The following is a 20,426-nucleotide window of genomic DNA, read 5'->3' on the forward strand; positions in this document are numbered from 1 at the left end:
AACCTAGTCCACTCTCTGACTGTCCTACGGGTGAAAAAGTTTTTCCTTACATCTTGGCAGAATTCGCCTTGTTTCAAATTATTTTCATCCTCCCACCAAGCAATCCCTGAAAACAGTCTTGCTTCATCTCATTCAGTAGCTTCTCTAAGTTCAGCTATATGCTTTAGCATCTTTGATTACCAAAGCAGCCTGAATTTCTGCAAGACGAGCAAAGTCTGTGTTTTTCGTGAGATGCAGCAGAGGTACAAGTGAAGTGAGCTTCAAGAGGCTTCATTTGATGCTAGTGATAAGGAGCAACTCCAGTTGTTAAGAGAGCGATCCAGTAGTCAACAGCTGCTCTTGCAAAAGAGGGGGCTTACCTTTCATGAATTCTTTTACAGTATTAGTATTTTAAATAAAATACTCCAGACTGATAAATGAAGTGTTAGTTTCTGGGGGAAAAAAGAAAAAAAAAAAACCACACCACAAATTCCAGACAGGAAACCTTTAGCATCTCAGATCAAGGGATAAACAATCAACCTTATTAAACCAACAAACCAAGTTTATTTATAGAAGTCTGTACAATTGTGATGAACTATGCTAGGACACCAATGAAACAAAGCAAACAAATCTCTCCCTCTCATAGGAGTGGGAGGTGTAGTCACTCACCTTTACATGCACTTAAAGGAAAAAAGATTACAGCTTTCATACACAGTTCTGTAACTATTCAAGAGTACTTTCTTGATGTATTTTTCTCAATATAAGAGGTCTGCATGATAATTTACTGACTTGCCTCTCAAAAACAGTTTTTCAGCAGAATCCAGAGACTTTGAGAGGGTAAGTGGCAGTTTCACAGCTGCAGATAACTAGTACGTAGTCCATCTCTCAGATCTGCATTCTAAACTCACTGCATCTCCTCTGTTTCAGTTATCTCCACCAAAAGTCACTTGCAACATTGTACGGGTCTCACTGACATTGTGGCTGTAGCACAGACTATTCTTGTGTTACCAAATGTAGAAGTTACCTAGAACCAATACACCAAGGGCAAGTATATTAAAAATATTGAATTTGAGTTAACTTTACCTTTAGAGACCACTTGTCACTGCACCTCAGAGCTCTGAGGCATTTCTGAGGAAAAATCATTTCCTAAATCGTTTAATTTGGCAATTATTTCTGCAAAGCATTGGAGAGTGATTACTTTGAAAACTGGCTATTGCAAAATAAGTTTAGATTTTTAATTACAAATCTGTAACATCATTGAAGCTGTTGAACAAACCAAAATCATATCAAATGCATATCTACACAGTGAATCACAATGTCTCCTATGAAGTTATCATGGTAGATTCCATAAATCCACTCTCTTTAAAAAGTTAAAAGTACATATATGTAAGAGCCTACTACAACTCCAGAGAAGCTGCTAAAATAGGCCATCAAATAAAGCAATCTATGATAACATATTTACAGAATAACCCACGTGTCCCAGAACTATGGACTATTCAGTAAATAAGTATTGAAGAATTTCTAATTATTTGTTTACATGGTGGGAAAGAGCTACTTCATAGGTTGATTTTCTTTTTATACACAATTCATAATATCAATCTGCACACAATTACGTGATGTTTCTTTAAAGCTACTGTTAAAAAAGGAAGAGAAAGTTAAATAAGAACTAGATTAAAGTTTCATTAAGAATCCAACAAGAAAGTATCAAACACGGGTTTAAACATAACCAGTGCATGATTTCAGAAAAACAGTAATGCTCTGCCACAAGAAGAGCATCAGCATTTTCCCTCTTCAGGGTCCCCCAGAACCATTCCTATCCAGTTCAGTGCTTAAGTTACTATGTACGTACTGGCCTGAGTAGGAATAAACACGTGCTTGCACGCTTACCTGAACGAGGGCCTCTAACCTTTTAGACTTCTAATTATCTTTTAATTTAGTTCTTAGCTCCATATATTCAGTTGCAACTTGTTTGGAGAAGTTCTTTGTTAAATGTCACTTATATTTACACTTTGATTTTTTTTTTTTTTTTTTTACACCTGAGTGATAATTCAGCTGTCATCTTGTATCCAGTCAAACATTCCATAAAGCCATACAATTCTTGTGCTAGTGTTGCACTCCACTTGTACCAGTTTATATATGAAAAGTGTGCATTAGCTACCTCTGATACATTACCCATCGACCTTTCTACTATGTCCTTACTGTGTCCTTCCCCTTCCACACAATGTGATCTTTTCTTTTTTATTTTTTTAATTTTTTTGTTTGTTTATAGAAGCCCCGTTTAAACAGTTCGCAAAGCAAGAAACAAAGTGAGCTGGAGCCCAGTGAAGACACGATGACTTAACAAATATATAATACTGGAGGTTTGGAGAAGAAATTAAAGCCCAACCGATGAACACCCAAGGGCCATCCCAGAAAAAGCTACTCCACTCAGTTACAGCTGGAGACTCCAGATGCGCTATAGATGACAAGTCCAACATCAAGAGCTGTGTACCTCTCTCTCATCAGGTAAGTAAAAAAGGGAACATGAAATTAAACAGCTATATGAAGCCAAGCCGTTTTAGTAAGAAGAATCACATTTAATGAGTTTCTTTCTTGCAATTTCAGATGCTCAAGTACAGCTGGTAGAAATTCAAAACAGCCGTAAAGAACTGTGACAGACAGATACAAATAGTACTGCAGCTTAAAAATGATAAAAAACACCTGAAAAAAAGTCACACAACCCTCCCAAAAAAATTTACACTTTGAACCTAAGCCAGTTTTTGAAGATTCCCTTCTCCAAAGCTAGGATGAAGGAGGAAGAAGAGGAGGAAGAAAGTGCAGATGACCTTCCAGCCACAAAGGTCTTGCGCCAATGTTTATTCACCGTGCCTGTGGTGGTATGTAAGGGGAGATCACCAAGTGCTGATTCTGCGATCACCAAGAGATTCCTATGGAAATCCAGACCTCAGGCTAATACTGAACACAGAGTGGACCAACGAGCTGCATCAACAAAATGAAAACAAAACTCAAACTAAAAGAAATGGGAAAACCCCAAATAGCACAGATCCACATTTGTGAGGGGGGCAGGAGGAAAGGGCAAGAAGGGAGGTCTATACAGTAAATAGTTGAATGGTTTATGTTACAGATGACTGGCAGTTTTAAAGAGTCTCTTCCCAGCTCCGTTGCTGCTCCAACCCAGGAGGGAGAACTGAAAAGGGAGGAAGAAAAGGTAGGACATCGTCATGGAGCATGCAGGATCAGAAGCAGCAGAGTGGGCATGCTCAAATAAGCCCCCGCCTCTTTTTGTAGTCCTCCAAGTTCAATGATCGCCGAGGGGCACCATCTTTTGCTGGTGGAGCCTTGGAGGTGATGGCCAGTGCCTTAGATTCTGTTGGGGATAAGAAAAGTGTGAGGACCGAAATATATGAAATCTACAGATTTTTTACTTGTTGCTTTTGCTGACAACACCACAAAATCACGTTTGGCTTCTCTACTATACATCAGGTTAGAACTTCAGTTAATAATACAGGCAGTATCTGGTAGCTTATCTTCATAGATAAAGCATGTGCAATTTTGATTTTGTCTGTTAATCCAGCTTTCTGCCAATAAGTATACTTTAATTTCTATAGCACACTGAAATCACAATACAAACAGAGCCTTCAGGCTCAGTTCTGGGACCTTCGATATATCGTTATCCCATGAGAATAGCATGCAGAAAGAGACATATAATAAGTGCACAGAAGTCAAACTTCCTATCCATGTCTACAATTCATATTTAACCAATCCCCAGGTTCTTCAGTTGAGAAAGAAGCCCAAAGCAAGATGCCAAAATCGTGTTCTGTCTGAGGTAAAAAAACGAAACAGCCATACTTAAACCTCTACCTATATCTCTCTCATCCTTCTCTTTTCAGTTCCCTTCCTGGTTTTCAGTGTCCTTTAGTGCCTAACTCTTATCTGCTTGCTAACTCTCTGAAGTTTGTAACTCTCACTGGCTGCTTCAGGAAGTGTCCTATTCTTGGCATCCTTCCTCATTCTGTAGTGTTATGTCCAGAGTTCCAATCTTGACCTATGTCCTGGTTTGAGGTTTGGAAAGACAGCTTCTCCTACTTTCCCTTCTTGACAAGGTTTTAAGCCTTTGTGTATTCTTACAGTACCTTCCTAAATTGTTGTCCTCCAAAAAACTTCAGCTCTAATGCTTCCAGTAATGCAAGAAAAAAAAATAAGCCTCATGAGTCAAATTGCACTGGTATACTCCCATGCTTTCCCTCCACTGGAAAACAGCTCAATAAGACAAGAGGAAATGGCCTCAAGTTGCACCAGGGCGGTGGGGGGTGGGGGGATGTTTAGATTGGCTATTAGGAAAAATTTCTTCACCAAAAGAGCTGTCAAATATTCCAACAGGCTGCCCAGAGAAGTGGTTGAGTCACCATTGGAGGCATTTAAAAGATGTGTAGACATAGCACTTAGGGACACGGTTTAGTGGTGGAACTTGGTAGTGTTAGGTTAATGGTTGGATTCCAAGATCTTACGGGTCTTTTCCAACCTAGATGATTCTATAAGACTAAACTGTCTTTGCCACACATCTCAGGCTCTCCAAGTCAAGATCACAAAGAGGAAGGGTCATCAAGTTTGTGTCTATAAGTATACCTTCACTCCCTGCCTAGTGTTTTGATTCCCCTATTAATTTTGCTTCAATACCATCTGCCATACCAAAGTTAGGGAACAGCAACTTGGTAAAGCAGAAGGTTCAAATATAAAAAAAAAAAACCAACACACTTCATCCACATCGCACATACACAGATTATGGAACAGGACAACACAGACACCCAAAGCTTATCTGTCCTCAAAAGTGATTAGACAAATTAATGAAGTAAGTATAAAGGTAGATTATCAAGGCTTATTAAATACAAGACTCGTCTGTTCCCCAAAGATTATACAAGTCAGATATTGTATACTGGAAGAGTACATCAGAAAACGCTCATTACCTCCTTTTCTCCCCAGGCATTTGGAGCAAGGATACGGGGATATACAGACTTTCAGTCTAACGCAATACAGTTGTTCCTGTTTTCTCAATGGATGTCACTAGCACACATCTCCTCCTCCTCAGTTCAAGATACTTGCCAAAATTACAAACACGGAGTCCTTGCTCCCATTTTCAAAAGCCCACCAATAATTTTGAAAAAACTACTCTGGAAGAAGTGACCTCTACCATAACAAGTAGGACAATCACATCCCCGAACTCAGCTGGAACACCTACCTGAACTGGGAACCTGAAGATCAATCTTTACATCAAAGTCATGCACTTTGAAAAGATCTTCTGAGAGATCACTGGCTGATTTAGAGTTCACATCTTTATCCTTCCCTTGACCCTGAAATAAAAACTACAGGTAAATCTCCAACCCTTATCTGTCCAGATAAACAGAGATACAAATGCCTTCTTTCCCACTTATGTCACAAACGTACTTAGTTTAGCTTTCGTACTGCTAGAGAAACCTTATTTTCTTTCCCCAGGAAAGAAAAAGCTATTTCTTTTCTATGAAAATGTTCACAAGATACCTATTTCTAGAACTGAAGCATGCATATCTATTAGTCACAAGCTTCTAGAGCGAAACGGAAGGAACATAATGGAGACAGAAATGGAAACTTGCCTTACTCATATCCTTTGGAGCATCTGGTAATACACCAGATCCGTATTTTGCATTTAGCTGGGCAAGGATGGCAGCTTGGACAGCAGGATCTCTAGACTGCAGAGGGGAAAAAGAAAGAAAAAAAAAAAAAGAAAAAAATCACTATATTAAATTGGCAAAAACTAGAACACCATTTTGTTAAAACAGTGCTCATATCCATAAATCTAAAACCATAAGAGGCTGTAGATCAGTAAGCCCAGCCTTCAGGGTTTCAGAAACAATTTAAATCATCCTGATACCTGTGCAATGCATGCGACAGTAACAAACTAAAAGTTATCTTTCAGAAAGCCTTTCTTTGAGAAAATGAGAAATACATTTCCTGTTGATATGGTCTGCTCCCATGACCAGTCTTAACACTACTGTCGGATGTATTTGCTTTTAGCTTACAGTTCTGGCTGAAACACTCTAATAGAGAGAAGAAATCTTTAGAAGACTATTTTCTTTACATAATAGTTGTCTACCATAATAAAACTACTCAGTTATGATTCTTTTCTAATCAAGAATTATTTCTGAAGTCATTATTTCATTCAAGCCCTGCAATAAAATTCCTTTTCTATTCCCTTGCCTGTTTGTAGAAACCGATGAGAACCAACCTGACCAGGCAAGAAGGTTTTGTTTTGGTTTTTTGTGGATTTGTTTGTTGGTTTTCTTTTGTTTTTGTTGTGGTTTGGTTTTGGGTTTTTTTTTTTTTTTTTTTTTTAAGTACTGATACCAGAACCATATACTATTCCAGAACAGGCTTCGACAAAGCCAGATTGCTCAGAAGTAGGAGCTGATCACCTTGCTATCCATCATTTATATAGCTAGGGACTGCAGTAGCAGTTTTTGCCACAGTATCACAGGAGAAGTTTGTGCTAAACTACTTTATCCATCACAGGCCCAAAATGTCCGGTCTCCTCTCTCCTTTCACAGATCTTTCAGGAAAGTTTCAGCTAATCAGAAGTGAACTCACACCTAAAGCAAACTTTCTTCCCAGAGCTAGCTAAATCTGAGTAATTCTACACAGAACTCACTACAGAAGTCTAAACCACAGTTGCTTCTCCATGTACATACCCACATCACTTATGCCCTTCACACTTTGCATTAAAAAAAAATAAAAATTGCTTTTTCCTTCTTTTGGGATAGCGAGACCAGGATCTCACTCAACTGTATCTCACCCTGGCACCTGGACCGTTAATAGCATATGGCACAGTTGGGCATGAATACAAAGAATATTTTCCTTCCTACTCTCTGCATTACATTGGTTTCTGTTTCTCTGTAAATTGCCTTGATTGAACTTAAGTGTTACACTTACATTAGACACTATTGTGGGTTTGCACTGCCGCCTAGTAAAGGGGTCCATTTGTTGGTTTTTCATGCTGTGACTTTCAGCCTGAAGAAGGAAAAGCACATAGTTTTGCAGAGTTAGCTACTTACACCCTAGTAAATCCTCCCACAGCACCCCATCCATGCAAGCACTCATCAGCAATATATAATATCAAGATCAAAGGAAAACCAGCAACAGCATTACAGATTAGAAAGATTTTGACACACTCATAGTCCTATGTTTCACAGGGCAAAACAATTCTTATTGAATATAACACAGAAAATAGGTGCAGATCTCACAGGATAGTTAAGCCTTAACCATTTGTTAACAAGCTTAACTTTTCCTTAACAGAAGTGTCAATGCAGGTAATCAAATATTTCCTTCACCATTTTAATCTGAAGTCTCCTTTCTGACTTCTTTCCCATACAAAAACGCACCGTCACTATTACAGTCAGTAATCTGCTGATAATTGCATTGATCAAAAGGATAAAGCAATCTGCTTAAAAATTGTGTCATTTCCCTATATGAAAGATTTTATAGATCATTAAAAAAATTGAATAACTTCACCATGCAATTATCCCCCTTTGCATCATTTCATCTCTACTGGTACAGAAGTATTAATTCAGCACTATTTACCACAAGAGCCTTCTCAGACTCAACGATATTCCACTCTCTATTTCTCTGGTTGATGTAACTGCAGAAAGGAAAAAAAAAAGGAGGGTGGGGGAAAGAAAAAGAAAGTGACTGTCATTTATCAATCCTTACACAACAAAACACCTGACAGTATTTTTGCAGCTTCATCCCGATTACAAATTACTCTTATTGCAACACAACTGCTACCTGGGATATACGGAAGAGAGTTTACATTTTTGACAGTTTTCACTGAATGACAAATACAAAGAAGTGAAGATAGACAAATACTAATAGAGCCATCATGATATGCATTTCATGAATATGTTGTACAGGAAAGAAGATACAAAATCTTGGAGTTAATTCACTAATGCATTAATTTCTCTTCTCTGTATATTTTGATTGATACTATTTAAGAAAGAAAATTCCCAGTATCTGCTTCTCACCTGATTGCAGAAATATTTTTTGTTCGTTGACGATCCAGGGCCTCTGCTCTCTCTTCGAGTTCATTAAGCTGATCTTGAATCTGTTTGGCCTTATCTTGGTCCCCCAAGTCCTCAGCCATAGCCTTCAACCAAACAGTAACTCATTAGGCACTACTCTATACAACAGAGCTAGTCAGAGAAGTGAGGGACGGATCCATGAATCAGCTGACTAACCCTAGTTCCAGTTGCAAATATTCTACCCGACATGGTAAGAATACAACAAAGAGCTAAACTCTCCTTACAGTTCAAAGCAAAACAGGATTTCTTACTTTGAAGAACTCTGAAAACCTTTAAAACTCCTTACACTAAGGAAGACATAGGAACACTAGTCCCATAATAAGGGGGGCAAATTAGTTAGATGATTTAGCTATTTACCACCTCAGGAAAAGAACGATTACTTCTGCAACTCTCCGCTGCCACTTGTTTCAGGGAGTTGAAGAGTCCCCTACACCACCACCAGACCAACACCACTAGCTTATCATGCCACCTGGTGACAACAGAAAGCAATTGCACTCTTCTGCAGCGAAAAACCAACAATTCGCGTATTCGTGCATAGTAAAATGATGACCAAACAATACAGTTAAGCCAAAGAATGCAGAACTAAAATTAATACAAACTCTTTGCTTTTACTGTATATGAAGCACGAATGTCTTGAAAAAGGACTGCACAAATAAAACCAAACAAAACGTGTTATGCCTATCTTTATTTTCAGAGATACTTAAGACTGCTTGTTTACTTGACTTGTCAGCTTTGGCTTCTCAGCACTGTTATTCGTTCCAAGAGGTCTACATGTAAAACAGTTCAGTGGCAAGTAAATCTTTCAGCAAAGTATTCTTTTCAATATAAATTACTGGCCATAAAGTGACAATTCAGTCGCTCTTGAGTGAGAGACAATTTAACACAACTTTTATTTTTCCTATTTTAAAAAGTATAGGAAATCAACTTTCAATGTTATTATGGGATACCCTGAAAAAAAAAAAAGAGAGAAAAGAAAGAAAAATAGTTTCTAAAGCAGAACAGCTTAAGACCTTCTTCTTTAAAGGACACAAACAGAGACAGCTATAATTGTTGGCACTTGCTTTTAGAAAAAGAATGCAATAACTTTAACTGGGTTCTGAGTGTTCTGAACCCAGCAATGAACCTTGAGATCCACCTTTTAGCTGCATAGTTAAAGTCAAGCTTACTGCTGACTACTGCCAAAATCCAGATGAGCACCAGTTCTTCAAAATCAAAGACTGCATTAAGCTTGCAGGCATCATCTCATCTCTCACCTTCTCCTTTAACAGCTGAGTCTTCTTCATAGCATAATTTGGAGGTGCTTTTCTGAACCTTTCCTTCTCTTTCACAATCTGTAAGATGCAGAGGAAACAGCAAGAGTATGCAAATATGTTTATTTCAATACCTGGATGCTAGAAGCAACAGATCAATATCACCTAAGAAATGTACTTACTGCCACAGAATTTTATTCATGCTCTTTGTTGCATTTTTTTAATTTGTGACTCGTTAATGAGTTACAGCTCCATTTCCCCCACTTACAACCTACAAAAATCTGATGCTAATCATATTTGGTCAGTATTAAGCAAGTATTAAACTGCAGAAACTGTGATAAATGCATCTATCATGATGCTATTAGCTTTTCAGAACTTGACAACTAAGTTGCCATACTCGGGTTAGGAGTCCAGAGCTCTGCAACACAAGTTGAAGAGGAGGTAACAGGGCACAAAGGATGAAATAAAATAGAAGTGAGCACCAAACAACAGCGGGATCGCAAAGCTACTCTATCCAGTTATGCAGCTTCATTTTGAGTCTCATTTTCTTCTTAGGAAGCAAATACCTTGATCATTTTGCTTTGTAACAGCTAATACTCTACTCCATCAGTTCCCGTCACCTCTAAGCACTGCCTCACTACAATGCACTGTTTACCTCCTCAATGTCCTGGTCATTAAACTTGTAGTTCAGGGCTTCTTTGATGGACACTTCCTTCTTGTTTATCTCATCTAGTGTGGGTAGCTGCATCCCAGCAGAGAACATCTAAACACAAGAGGCAATAAGGTTACTTTCCCCTTAAAGTATCCTTGGCAGAAGGCTGCTAAGAAGAAAATGAAGTCTGGCAAACTTACCGCTTCCTTCCACTTCATAAACTCACTTTCAGTAAATTCCTGATTCGAGACAAACTCCAAACGAAACACACGCGAATCACTGCCATGTCTGCAACAAGAAAGTGTAACAACATCCCTCTCTGATCATACAAAGCTGTGATCTTGGATCTATAAGTGTAAACTGATTCAAGAAGCCCAAAACCAGACACTTAAGTCTACTCTTGTGGCTTGGATGCGATCTACTTCTACCTTCAGTCAGGTCAGCCACAGTTCAGAAGCCTACATCAGCTATTAGTAGTAATGCAAAGCAATACTAGACATGAGCCTGCAGGAAACAGTCACTCAGTTGTGGCAGTAAAACCCTCAGGAGGAAACAGAAGCAGATCTCTCACACCTAAACCTTACATACCCTATTTGGTGACTGGCAGCATGATCTTTGGAAACACTAAGCTCCTTCCTATTTGGACCAGTAGAAGTAACGTTTAAGCAGTACTGAATTATACAATGCTGGAGCTATCCCCTATCTAATTTTTCATTTCTTGGCCACTCAAAACCCAGAAATCCCTAAACATTTTCTGTGGAGCCCTACCTTTGGCACTACCAGCTGAACTACTACAGTGCTGCTAACCAATGCTAAAATTTGTTGTCATGGTTCAAATTTCACTCAGAGCATAGAGCTCTCTCCTGAGTCAGCCTAAGAAGTTAAATGAATATCACTATGGATTTAGATAAGACTTTTACTTTACTCCACACTTGCACCCACAGGCATTCTCCACATGCCTTCCTGTTGCTCCCAAATGGTTACAGTCATCTTGTCCTATCTCACCAGGATGTTTTGTATTGTAACTGTTAACCTTCACCTCATGATCCTGATAAAAGGCCCTAAGAACAACTGTGAAATCCAATGGTACATCCAGCTTCTTGCCTCCAAAGTACTATTTTATGTTCTAACCTGTGTGCCAGACCCAATCATGTATGCCTTTAAATGATACATATTTCTAACACCTGATTATAACAACGGTGGAGAAAAAGATAATGAGAGTACTACAAAGCTCAAAAGGCATATACAAACAATCATGGGTTACGAAGGCAAATGAATTGCTCAGATCTCAACGCAATTACCAGTCCCTGCGTGATTTTTTTTTTTTTTTTTATAATTTCCATTATGCCCAGGGGGGGGAAAAAAAAAAAAAAAAAAATCAAAAAACAAACCCAACTGCAACATTCTAGCAGTAAGCAGCACGGCAAGGCCCAGTCTGCTTTGCTATAAAAAGGACACTGATTCATGAACTGATGAGGATTACTTCGGCATCTATTTTTAATCCTGCCCCTAAAGAAGCATGGCCAGCAGGTCGAGGGAGGCAATTCTGCCCCTTTACTCCCCTCTGATGAGACCCCACCTGGAGTACTGTGTCCAGCTCTGGGGCCCCCAACATAAGAAGGGCATAGACCTGTTGGAGTGAGTCCAGAGGAGGGCCACAAAGATGATCAGAGGGCTGGAGCGCCTCTCCTATGAAGACAGGCTGAGAGAGTTGGGGTTGTTCAGCCTGGAGAAGAGAAGGCTCCGGGGAGACCTTATAGCAGCCTTCCAGTACCTGAAGGGGGCCTACAGGAAAGATGGGGAGGGACTCTATCAGGGAGTGGAGTGATAGGACGAGCGGTAACGGTTTTAAACTGAAAGAGGGGAGATCTGGATTAGATATTAGGAAGAAATTCTTTACTGTGAGGGTGGTGAGACACCGGAACAGGCTGCCCAGAGAAGCTGTAGGTGCCCCTTCCATGGAAATGTTCAAGACCAGTCCGGATGGGGCTTTGAGCAACCTGGTCTAGTGGGAGGTGTCCCTACCCATGGCGGGGGGGGGGGGGGGGGGGGGGGGGTGTGTGTGGAATTAGTTGATCTTTAAGGTCCCTTCCAACTCTAACCATTCTACAAATCTATGATCTTACCGTAACTGTAGTCCTTTGTTGGTCCGGGTACCACCAAGCTGGTAAACCTTTGCAGTCTCTACCACACCAGTTATTTCAGCAACCTATATTCACAGCGTAAAAATACACAAGAGGAAGTATGCAAGAAGGTTTGTTTTTTTGTGTTCCTGAAATATACCTGGCATATTCAAGCCTTTCAACTAGAGATCAAAAACCTTAATCTAACTAACAATTCTAACCAGATCAAGGAAAGCAAGACTCTTCAGTGTACATTATCAGGTACTGAATTAGCTGCTTCATGCGTCATCTTTGAGTTGACAAATTATACCTTCTGAATGCTTGATACAATTTTTCTGTCTTCTCAGTTCTGCCTTCCTCACCAAATACTTCCCTACTTTTCCTATTTCCTTTTCAACTAACACTGGTTTTGGTTAATATACGTCCCAAAAGAAATTCACTGGTGCAGCTCACATACAAAACACAGCCCGCCTGGTGGCCTTTTTAAATGCAGTTTTAGATAATATTATATCCTATGATCGTGCAGTTAGAGCAATGAAACAGAAAAACTAAACTGTGCTCTCAGTCACCTCTCTTCTGAGGCACACTGATGTACTAGAAACACTTTGTAAAAAAAGAACCGAGACCACACAATAACTTGGGAACATTCCCAGAAATAAGGGGTGAATGTTACTCGTCCTTACTTGGTCAGAGCAGAGTCCTGAACTCTAGTTTGCAATACAAATGATGAGACAAGACAGCATGAACTAAAGCTGGAAGAACAGGCTTTATTACTGCTCCCTCTCTCTCACCAAATAGACCTCTTCATCTAGCCAGTCCTATAGACTGATTTATTTTTAAAGCAGTCTCCTCCACTTCTTTGGTGGCAATTACAGTTTTTGGTTATAAGCAGTCTTTTTATATTAATCCCTCAAACAATCCTAGGTACCTGAGAATTGCTAAGCTGCAAATGTTACCTACAGCATTATAAAAAGAACTAAATCCCTTGGAACTAAACTCACCCGATAAACAGGTTTGCTGTTGTGATTTCCAATGCCTATACGGACAAAGCAGCCAGTGACTGTCTTGGCAAAGAAGGGCATATGACACCAGCGTTCCAGCTTGTGTCGTGATAACCGTACTCGGTTCAGTTCTTCAGGCAATGACACTGGCTGGGACTTAGGAGGAATTTCTTCTTTCCTGATTTGGGAAAGGTAAGAAGAAATAAAGATAAAAAGTAGAGACATAGTCACCAAAAAAAGGGGTCCTGAGGACAGCGCAGTATCAGTGCTAACTAGTCAAATTACTAGTAAAAGGAACGATTCATCATGCACTATTTGATTTTAGATATGTGTATTTAGCATTCATGAGAAAGGCTTAATGCAAAATTACTTGTTACCCACTGCCCTGTTACCACAAAGTGAAAGACTCACACACCAAGGCAGCATACAGGCCAATGCTTTAAGATAAGCTAGCACTTATCTCTGCCCTGCTAATATGCCACAGTTCTGCAGCAGCTGAACTGTAAGACTAAACAAATCTGTAAACAACAGTGTAAACGGGGCTAAAGGTAACAGCAGAGAACTGAAGTTGCAAACCTGTCCAAAGTAAATCAGTCTCACGCACATGATATAGAAGCCAAGAACTCAAATCTCAGCAACACAAGTGTGCCTAGAGACAAAACTATTTTAGAGACACTGAACTGACCCCCAACAATCCTCTAAACCAGCACGTGTCTACATAAAGTGGATCTCTGGTTTTGAACACGCACTTACAAGTAATCATAATCCAGTGTTACTACTTACTCTTCCTCTTCATCAGAGGATGAGGATCTGGATGAACGATCACTTTTCTCACTAGACTTATCATCCTCTTCCTCCTCTTCATCATCAGAATATACTTCACTAGTTTTTAATGGCTGTTTTTTTGCAAGCAATTCAGCTGGGGGGGAGGAGAGAGAACAAGGAAAAGCAAGCTGTAAATTTTTTATGAAAGCTTCCTTTTAGAGTTGAAACCATACTTTAAAAAAAAAAAAAAGAGAGGCAGACAGCTGTTAATTTTACACTAGATACAAGTGCCACATGTTCAAATCCACTAGTAAACTAAGCACTCCATTGTATATATTAAAAGAAAGACACAGAAGTATTGAAAAGCATCTTAAAATCTCGGTTTTACTACAGTCACCCAACTTGACTGCATGTAGCAATACAAGATGGGCATAACAACTGGATATAAAAGATAGAACTATTATGGTGAGACAACTCATTGTTATTTTGCAAGGAAAAAAAATAAATCTCATGTTTGGAGAGGACGAGCACAATAAAACCCAGTAGAGTAACAGAAGGGGTTACATCAAAGTCTGTGGCAAGACAGACAAGATGATGTGCCAGTGAAGAAAGGTGCGAATGTAGACAGGGTAGCACAAGTGAAATAAATACAGTTTGGACTGTTAAGAGATTAAATAACAGAATCTAAGTGACCAATTTAAATACACAAACTTAACACTACTAAGTGCCATTCAAAGGACTGTGATGAAAGTTTGCTTTGTTTCCAGATCATCCCAGAGAGGGGCTGGAGAGGCAAATAAAGCATCAGTGGTGCCAAATAATACCTCTCGGTGGTCATGTTGGGCAAAACACCAAGGAAAACACAGAGATGGAACTCATTCACTCAACGTATAGGACTGTTGCATTAATTACAAACAGGAAGTAGCACTTTCAAAAGGCTGTAATAACGCCTCAAAAAATTGTAGTAATTGCAGAATGCTTTCATACCTGTTCTGTTCTTCCTTTTTTCTCTTTCTGCTTTTAGCTCCTCCATTGCCTGAGATTTCTTGTCTAGCTTCTCATCCCGCTTTGATCGCCGCTCTTTATTATGTGACATGACCTAAAAACATGTACAGAAAGTCCCTCAAATCCAAGTGCAATTCATAAACTGAAATGCATTAAAACAAAGATTGTTTGCACACTTTGAAAACTTTTCAAACAGAAACTACTAACTCCATTTCGAAATCAGTTTTTTCAAGTTCATTTTTACATAGGCTAGGGAGAAGGAAATCAATCTGAAGCATATTTCTTTTTTCTACTTCATATGAAAAATAATACTTACACTTCAACATTTCTGCCACCAAGTTTTAGTCTCAAAACTCCTCCTTCAAAGTTAAAAAAGGACTAGAGAAATAAAATGGAAGTAACTCTGCAACTAACAAGTAAAGAGGAAAAATTGGATGAATATTCTCATTTACTTCTCTTTCTGCAAGGCCAAATTCTCATTCAGTGGCAAAAAGGAGAGTAATGATAAAAAATACTTAAAGCAGAAATAAAGTTGTGCGTAAAGCCTGCAATACGGATCCAAATCTTAAATGTTGTAAGCCTTGTAATATTTTCCATTTCTAATAGGTATATCAGGAATACCAGGCAGTACAGAAAGCAGCTTCTATAATAAGCATAAGAGGCAGTCATTCGAAGCAAGTCAAAGTAATATCTTGAAGGCACTGTAAAAGAACACTGCATAAGATCCTTTTATATATACATATATGTCTACACATTATAAGTATATGCAGACATGGAGTTGAGACGGGTAGGGAGATGAGATTCACTCCACTTAACATGTGCCTAAGGGAAAACTCATCTCACCTAATTTGATTTAAGTGTTAAACATTTATTTCACAAGAAAATAACATGGGGTGAATTGCCAGCTCCTCCATTGCACAAGGACAGAAGCAACAAGAAGTGCAAACAATCAACTAGTTCTTAGATGGCTAAAGTCAGGCAACATGAATCCCACCCCGTTCTGGGAGCCTATCTATCCAGACTCTACAAATAGTTAAGGGCAGGATCTTCACCATTTGAAACTACAACCAACTTCAGCCATTTGAAACTACAGTTCAGTTACAGAGGCCTCACCCCAAAACCTGGTATTATCCTCTTCCTACTGAAGGTGACAAAAAATATAGAACTACTTCTGCTCCTCCTAGCATTCAAGCTTTTTCTTGACACCCCCCTACCAGTAGAAACTAAGTATTCTTTTCATTGTATGTGCATGCGAAATAATTAAGACAACAGCTGAGCAATTTCTGGCCTGCTCTCTCAAACTTTCACTTGCAAGGAAGACTGCCTACGTAATGTTTCAGACTGAATGACAGAAGTTTGGCTAAAGGAACTGCAAAAGGTTGCTTTCCTGTTCTCACATGGGAGGACTATCACAGCAACTCTAGACATAGCTGCAACTTCACATTTTTCATTAAAAGTAGTTACCAATGCACACCTCAGCAGGCCAAAGATGCTAAAAGATACTAACTTCTTTAAAATGAACTGGAAAGGCTAAAGATAGACTGAGCACATAAATGAACTGAATTCTGACCTGCTTACCACGCTGTTTAACATTAAGGGAAAACGTTAGGGGCACAGAGGCAGCATCCTATCTCCTATTGCCAAAGGAAAAGGGTTTGTTACTAAGGACAGTTTAATTTCCTACCTGTGATTCCTGGATCTGTGTGAGTTTTTTCTTCTCCTGCTCTTCCTCTTGCTTTTTCTTTTTCTCTTTCTTTTCTTTCTTTTTTGCCGTTTTTAGTTTCTTCTTGATTTCAAATCTAGTAGCAGATATTGAAAAAAAAAAGTATGAAAGAATGCTCTCTCCCTGGTGAGCGAAGTACCACTAAGATGCTATCTCAGCTTAAGTTGTTGGTAGGCTGTAAGGAAGACTTCCACTATTTGCCCCAGAAGGATAACCCTCTAGTGCTATCCTGCTCCCCATTCCCATTCCCTCCCTTCCCCAAGAAAAATAAAGTGAAGAAAAGCTGAGCATAGAAAAGTGCAGGCTTACAGACAACTAACCTAAAGGGCTGAGGAAATGGCATAGTAATGGCTACTCCCCAGAAATCTGTCCTTACTCCATCTTCCTTTTTGCCGATGTAGTGACCATGGTATGATGCCTCCAACTCTAAAAACAATTGGCTATTTCACATCATTTGAATCTCAACAGCTAAAAACTTGGTTGTTTAAAGCCACTATCATGCTAACTTTTTCATGCTTAAAACTTGACCTTCCGGCACCGGCCTATATAAAAACAACTGCAAAGAAGTCACAGTGAGTGCTCCTCCAGCAGCTACATTCCAATCAGACTCAGTCAATTTCTGCAGTCCAATTTAGGCACTTCCATTTCTACTTTCACAAAACATGTCACCCTGAAATCTTAATTTCAGACAGTGTATTCAGAAAAGTAGTAATTCGCTGGAACTGTCCTGTGACTGAACTTCCACTGCACCATGGGCTGGTCATTGCATACGGACAAACAGAAGAAAAATAAATACTTAACTTCCAATAACTTAAATTCAAAAAGTGTTATCCACATGCATATTACACAGTCCATTCTTCTTCAGTCCTTTACACCTGGATTACGTAGACAAGAAACTGAAGTGCCAGATGAGCTCGTCACCCTTTATGCCTTTAACATGAAACGTAACACACAGGGCACAGGCATTGTACCACATGTGATGTCTGCTGTAATCCAAATGAACTCACAGCACAATGCACATACAAAGAACCAGGCAGCATTTTGAAAGATTCAATTTACCATAAAATTAAGTAACTTCCCCTTCCACCGCCCCTTTAGTTCTACCTGCCAACTTCTTTACATAGAACAGGACAAACTCGTTTAAGATTAAATCAGTTACTCAAGCTTAGACTGTTTAGCTTGTTTGTATCAAGTATTCTCCAGCGTTCATTCTAAAAGAAAGACATTCAGTTACCATGGAACAGTGAATGAAATTAAAGAATATGGTGTCCTTCTACCTGATTTAAATCCAATCTTTCACTCATTCTGATCCCTTTGAAAAGAGCAGCAGACTAGACATTGAAAGTAGTATTAAAACCACAGACAGACAAGGCAGTGCTCTAACTATGGCTTGGACAAACAGACAGTCTGACAGTAGCTTGTATTGATGTGATTTACTCAACAGATGTCAGTCCTCTAGAGAAATTTCTCAGCAAGCGAGAAAAGAGAGAAGTCACTGAAGAGGAAAGAAATTGGAGAAAACTTGCCCCACAAGTGCCAAATATTTTCTGTTAGACACATGGGAAGTAAAACACCTTTACTACAAGGAAGCTGCCTGACAGGACAGTGTTACAATAACAAACACCACCTAAGGTAGAAATCTACAAACGATCCCTTGAAAATTACATATCCAACACCGCTCCTCATTATTTCAATATCTCCTTCTTCTGTTAGGCCCCCAACCAGCTTCACACCCACAGAGGCAACCCTAACGCTGCTCTGTGCTTCACCACTGTTTTCTGAAAAATTCCAGAAGCTCATAGGCACCTTATACTTTGTTTGCCTTTTTCCAAAGTATCAGCATGTGACAGCTAATACAGAAATGACAGAATATAAAGCAGTCCTTCTGACTGTCTGTCATGTAGTGTGCGAAGCAGTAATATGATAGCAGTAGCTGACAGAACCACTGTGTATTCAACAGCTGAAAAACTTTCAGAAACTGACTTTTACAAGAACACACAGAATTCCTGCTGTGTGCTCCTCAACTAGCTACAAGGAGAGTTTAAGCAAAAAGTCTACAATGAAGTTTAATTCACTTTATAGTGCTGATGCTTGGACCCCAAACACGAGAAGAGAGTCAGCATACCCTCCATACAGCCTGTATGAATTTGATACCAAATATTAACAGATATAAAATTCACCTTCTCTTTAGCACTTCTCTCTTCTCTATCCGGTTAAACAACTCCTGCTCTCTCTCCTTTTCTGTCATTTGTTCCAGTCGAGCTCGGTCTTCTTCATCACCCATAAGATCTTCTCCGTAGCCATCATGGAATTCCTCATCTTCAGATGAGGAATCTGAATCTGAACTAGATGAGGAGCTGTTGCTTTCTGAGTCAGAGACTTCTCCTAAAACAAAAATACAAGGCAGTGAGATTCGACTGGGGCAAAGCCCAACCGCTTCATATGTTAGCAAAGGGTATCAAGAATGAATTTTTACACTCATCTTCCACTATACTAAAAGCATATATATCACAAAAACTAAACCCAGAAGGAAATATTTTATTACTGCAAGATATGCATGTTAAAAAATGATAAAGTGAGTGGTACTATACTGAAAGATAAATTGGGTTATAAGTAAAAATTCTTAGTAGAACAAGCAAATTGTAGGAGACCTTTTGGTTAGTGTGTTAGGGTCTTAAGGCTAGAATTCTATGCCTGAGAAGTTCCTTGTACATCCATAACTTTGTAAGCGTCTGTGCGGACCTCAAATGCCACTATTAACCACCACCAATGCTCCTCATTATTGCAGCCTGAAGAACCCAAAGTTCATCATTTGAAGACTGCAACACTATGAACTGCTACATCACAAGGTAAAGTTGAAACACACTACCTTCAGGACTGGCAAGGCTGTGATGCTAGCTCCATTTACTGTAACAAGCCTCCCAGTTACATGTGGGCTTAGGGAACAGCTGACTCCCCAATAATATTGGATAACACCACCTTTAAACTTGATCCAAGTCCAAGTGCTGTGATTATCTCATCTAATCAACTACATTACACCTAATCCTAATGTCTACTTTTGTGATTATTTCTTTCATTCTGGTCTCAGTATTTCTGGAAACTTCCAGCTTTCCAAACTTACACTGTGAAAAACCTTAATTTGTAAGCACTGATATATACAGGTTCAGTCACTTCCTGCTTTGGTCTGTCTCTGCTGTGCTTAGTATACTTAAAACTGTAGGCTCCTTCATGTTCTTTCTTAACTTTGTTTTTTTATTATCAACTGAAATTGCAGCTAACCACCTGCAAGCCTTCATGGGCATGATGAAAACAGGAAAGAACACAGGAAGTTTGCCCAGCCTTGGAACAGATTCAATATTCACATAAAAAAAGTCTGACAGAGTTATAGTAATGATTTTCCTTCTTCCATGTCAGTATAAATGTGAAAGAATTCCAATTCAGGGCAAATGCATGCAATATAAGCTCTTATTTGCACCATGCAACACTATACTCCCTTATACATCTCTCCACCTTTTTTCATCACGAGAAGTTTGTGAAGGGAAAAAAAACCATCAATGGGAACAAAAGAAAATGCTACCCACACTACAGATGGGACATGCTAGAAGGAAGAAAATAATTTTCTAGGAGAAAGTCAAGTAATGAAATATGTCATACATTCTTTAGTTGAAACATTTAGTGTTGTGTTCATAATTGAGTGCTTACAGCAATGCTATACTGAAATTATAAGCACTTCAAGCCATGGCAAGTTTAAGAGTCATCAAGACTGCCAGTAACACAAAGAAAACTCTTTGAAGGTAGTCTTTAACATCATCATTTAACATTA

The 20,426-nt window shown here is 39.1% G+C and overlaps 1 protein-coding gene across 1 annotated transcript in view; it reads right to left on the minus strand.

The window, feature by feature from the left end:
• Positions 1-520: 520 nt before the first annotated feature.
• RTF1 (RTF1 homolog, Paf1/RNA polymerase II complex component) overlaps positions 521-20,426 on the minus strand; it is a 33,735-nt gene continuing 13,829 nt past the window's right edge. Inside the window, exons 4-18 of the mRNA XM_054197604.1 lie at positions 18,784-18,988; positions 16,565-16,679; positions 14,863-14,974; positions 13,894-14,029; positions 13,111-13,288; positions 12,113-12,195; positions 10,187-10,274; positions 9,990-10,097; positions 9,338-9,415; positions 8,028-8,149; positions 7,588-7,645; positions 6,940-7,017; positions 5,607-5,702; positions 5,216-5,327; positions 521-3,346 (exon numbers count right to left, since the gene is read on the minus strand). Coding sequence (XP_054053579.1) covers positions 3,240-3,346; positions 5,216-5,327; positions 5,607-5,702; positions 6,940-7,017; positions 7,588-7,645; positions 8,028-8,149; positions 9,338-9,415; positions 9,990-10,097; positions 10,187-10,274; positions 12,113-12,195; positions 13,111-13,288; positions 13,894-14,029; positions 14,863-14,974; positions 16,565-16,679; positions 18,784-18,988 — 1,676 coding nt within the window. The 3' untranslated portion in view covers positions 521-3,239. The remainder of the gene's footprint in view (positions 3,347-5,215; positions 5,328-5,606; positions 5,703-6,939; positions 7,018-7,587; positions 7,646-8,027; positions 8,150-9,337; positions 9,416-9,989; positions 10,098-10,186; positions 10,275-12,112; positions 12,196-13,110; positions 13,289-13,893; positions 14,030-14,862; positions 14,975-16,564; positions 16,680-18,783; positions 18,989-20,426) is intronic.

This window comes from Rissa tridactyla, chromosome 4, assembly GCF_028500815.1.
Source record: "Rissa tridactyla isolate bRisTri1 chromosome 4, bRisTri1.patW.cur.20221130, whole genome shotgun sequence".
Classification (NCBI taxonomy): Eukaryota; Metazoa; Chordata; class Aves; order Charadriiformes; family Laridae; genus Rissa; species Rissa tridactyla.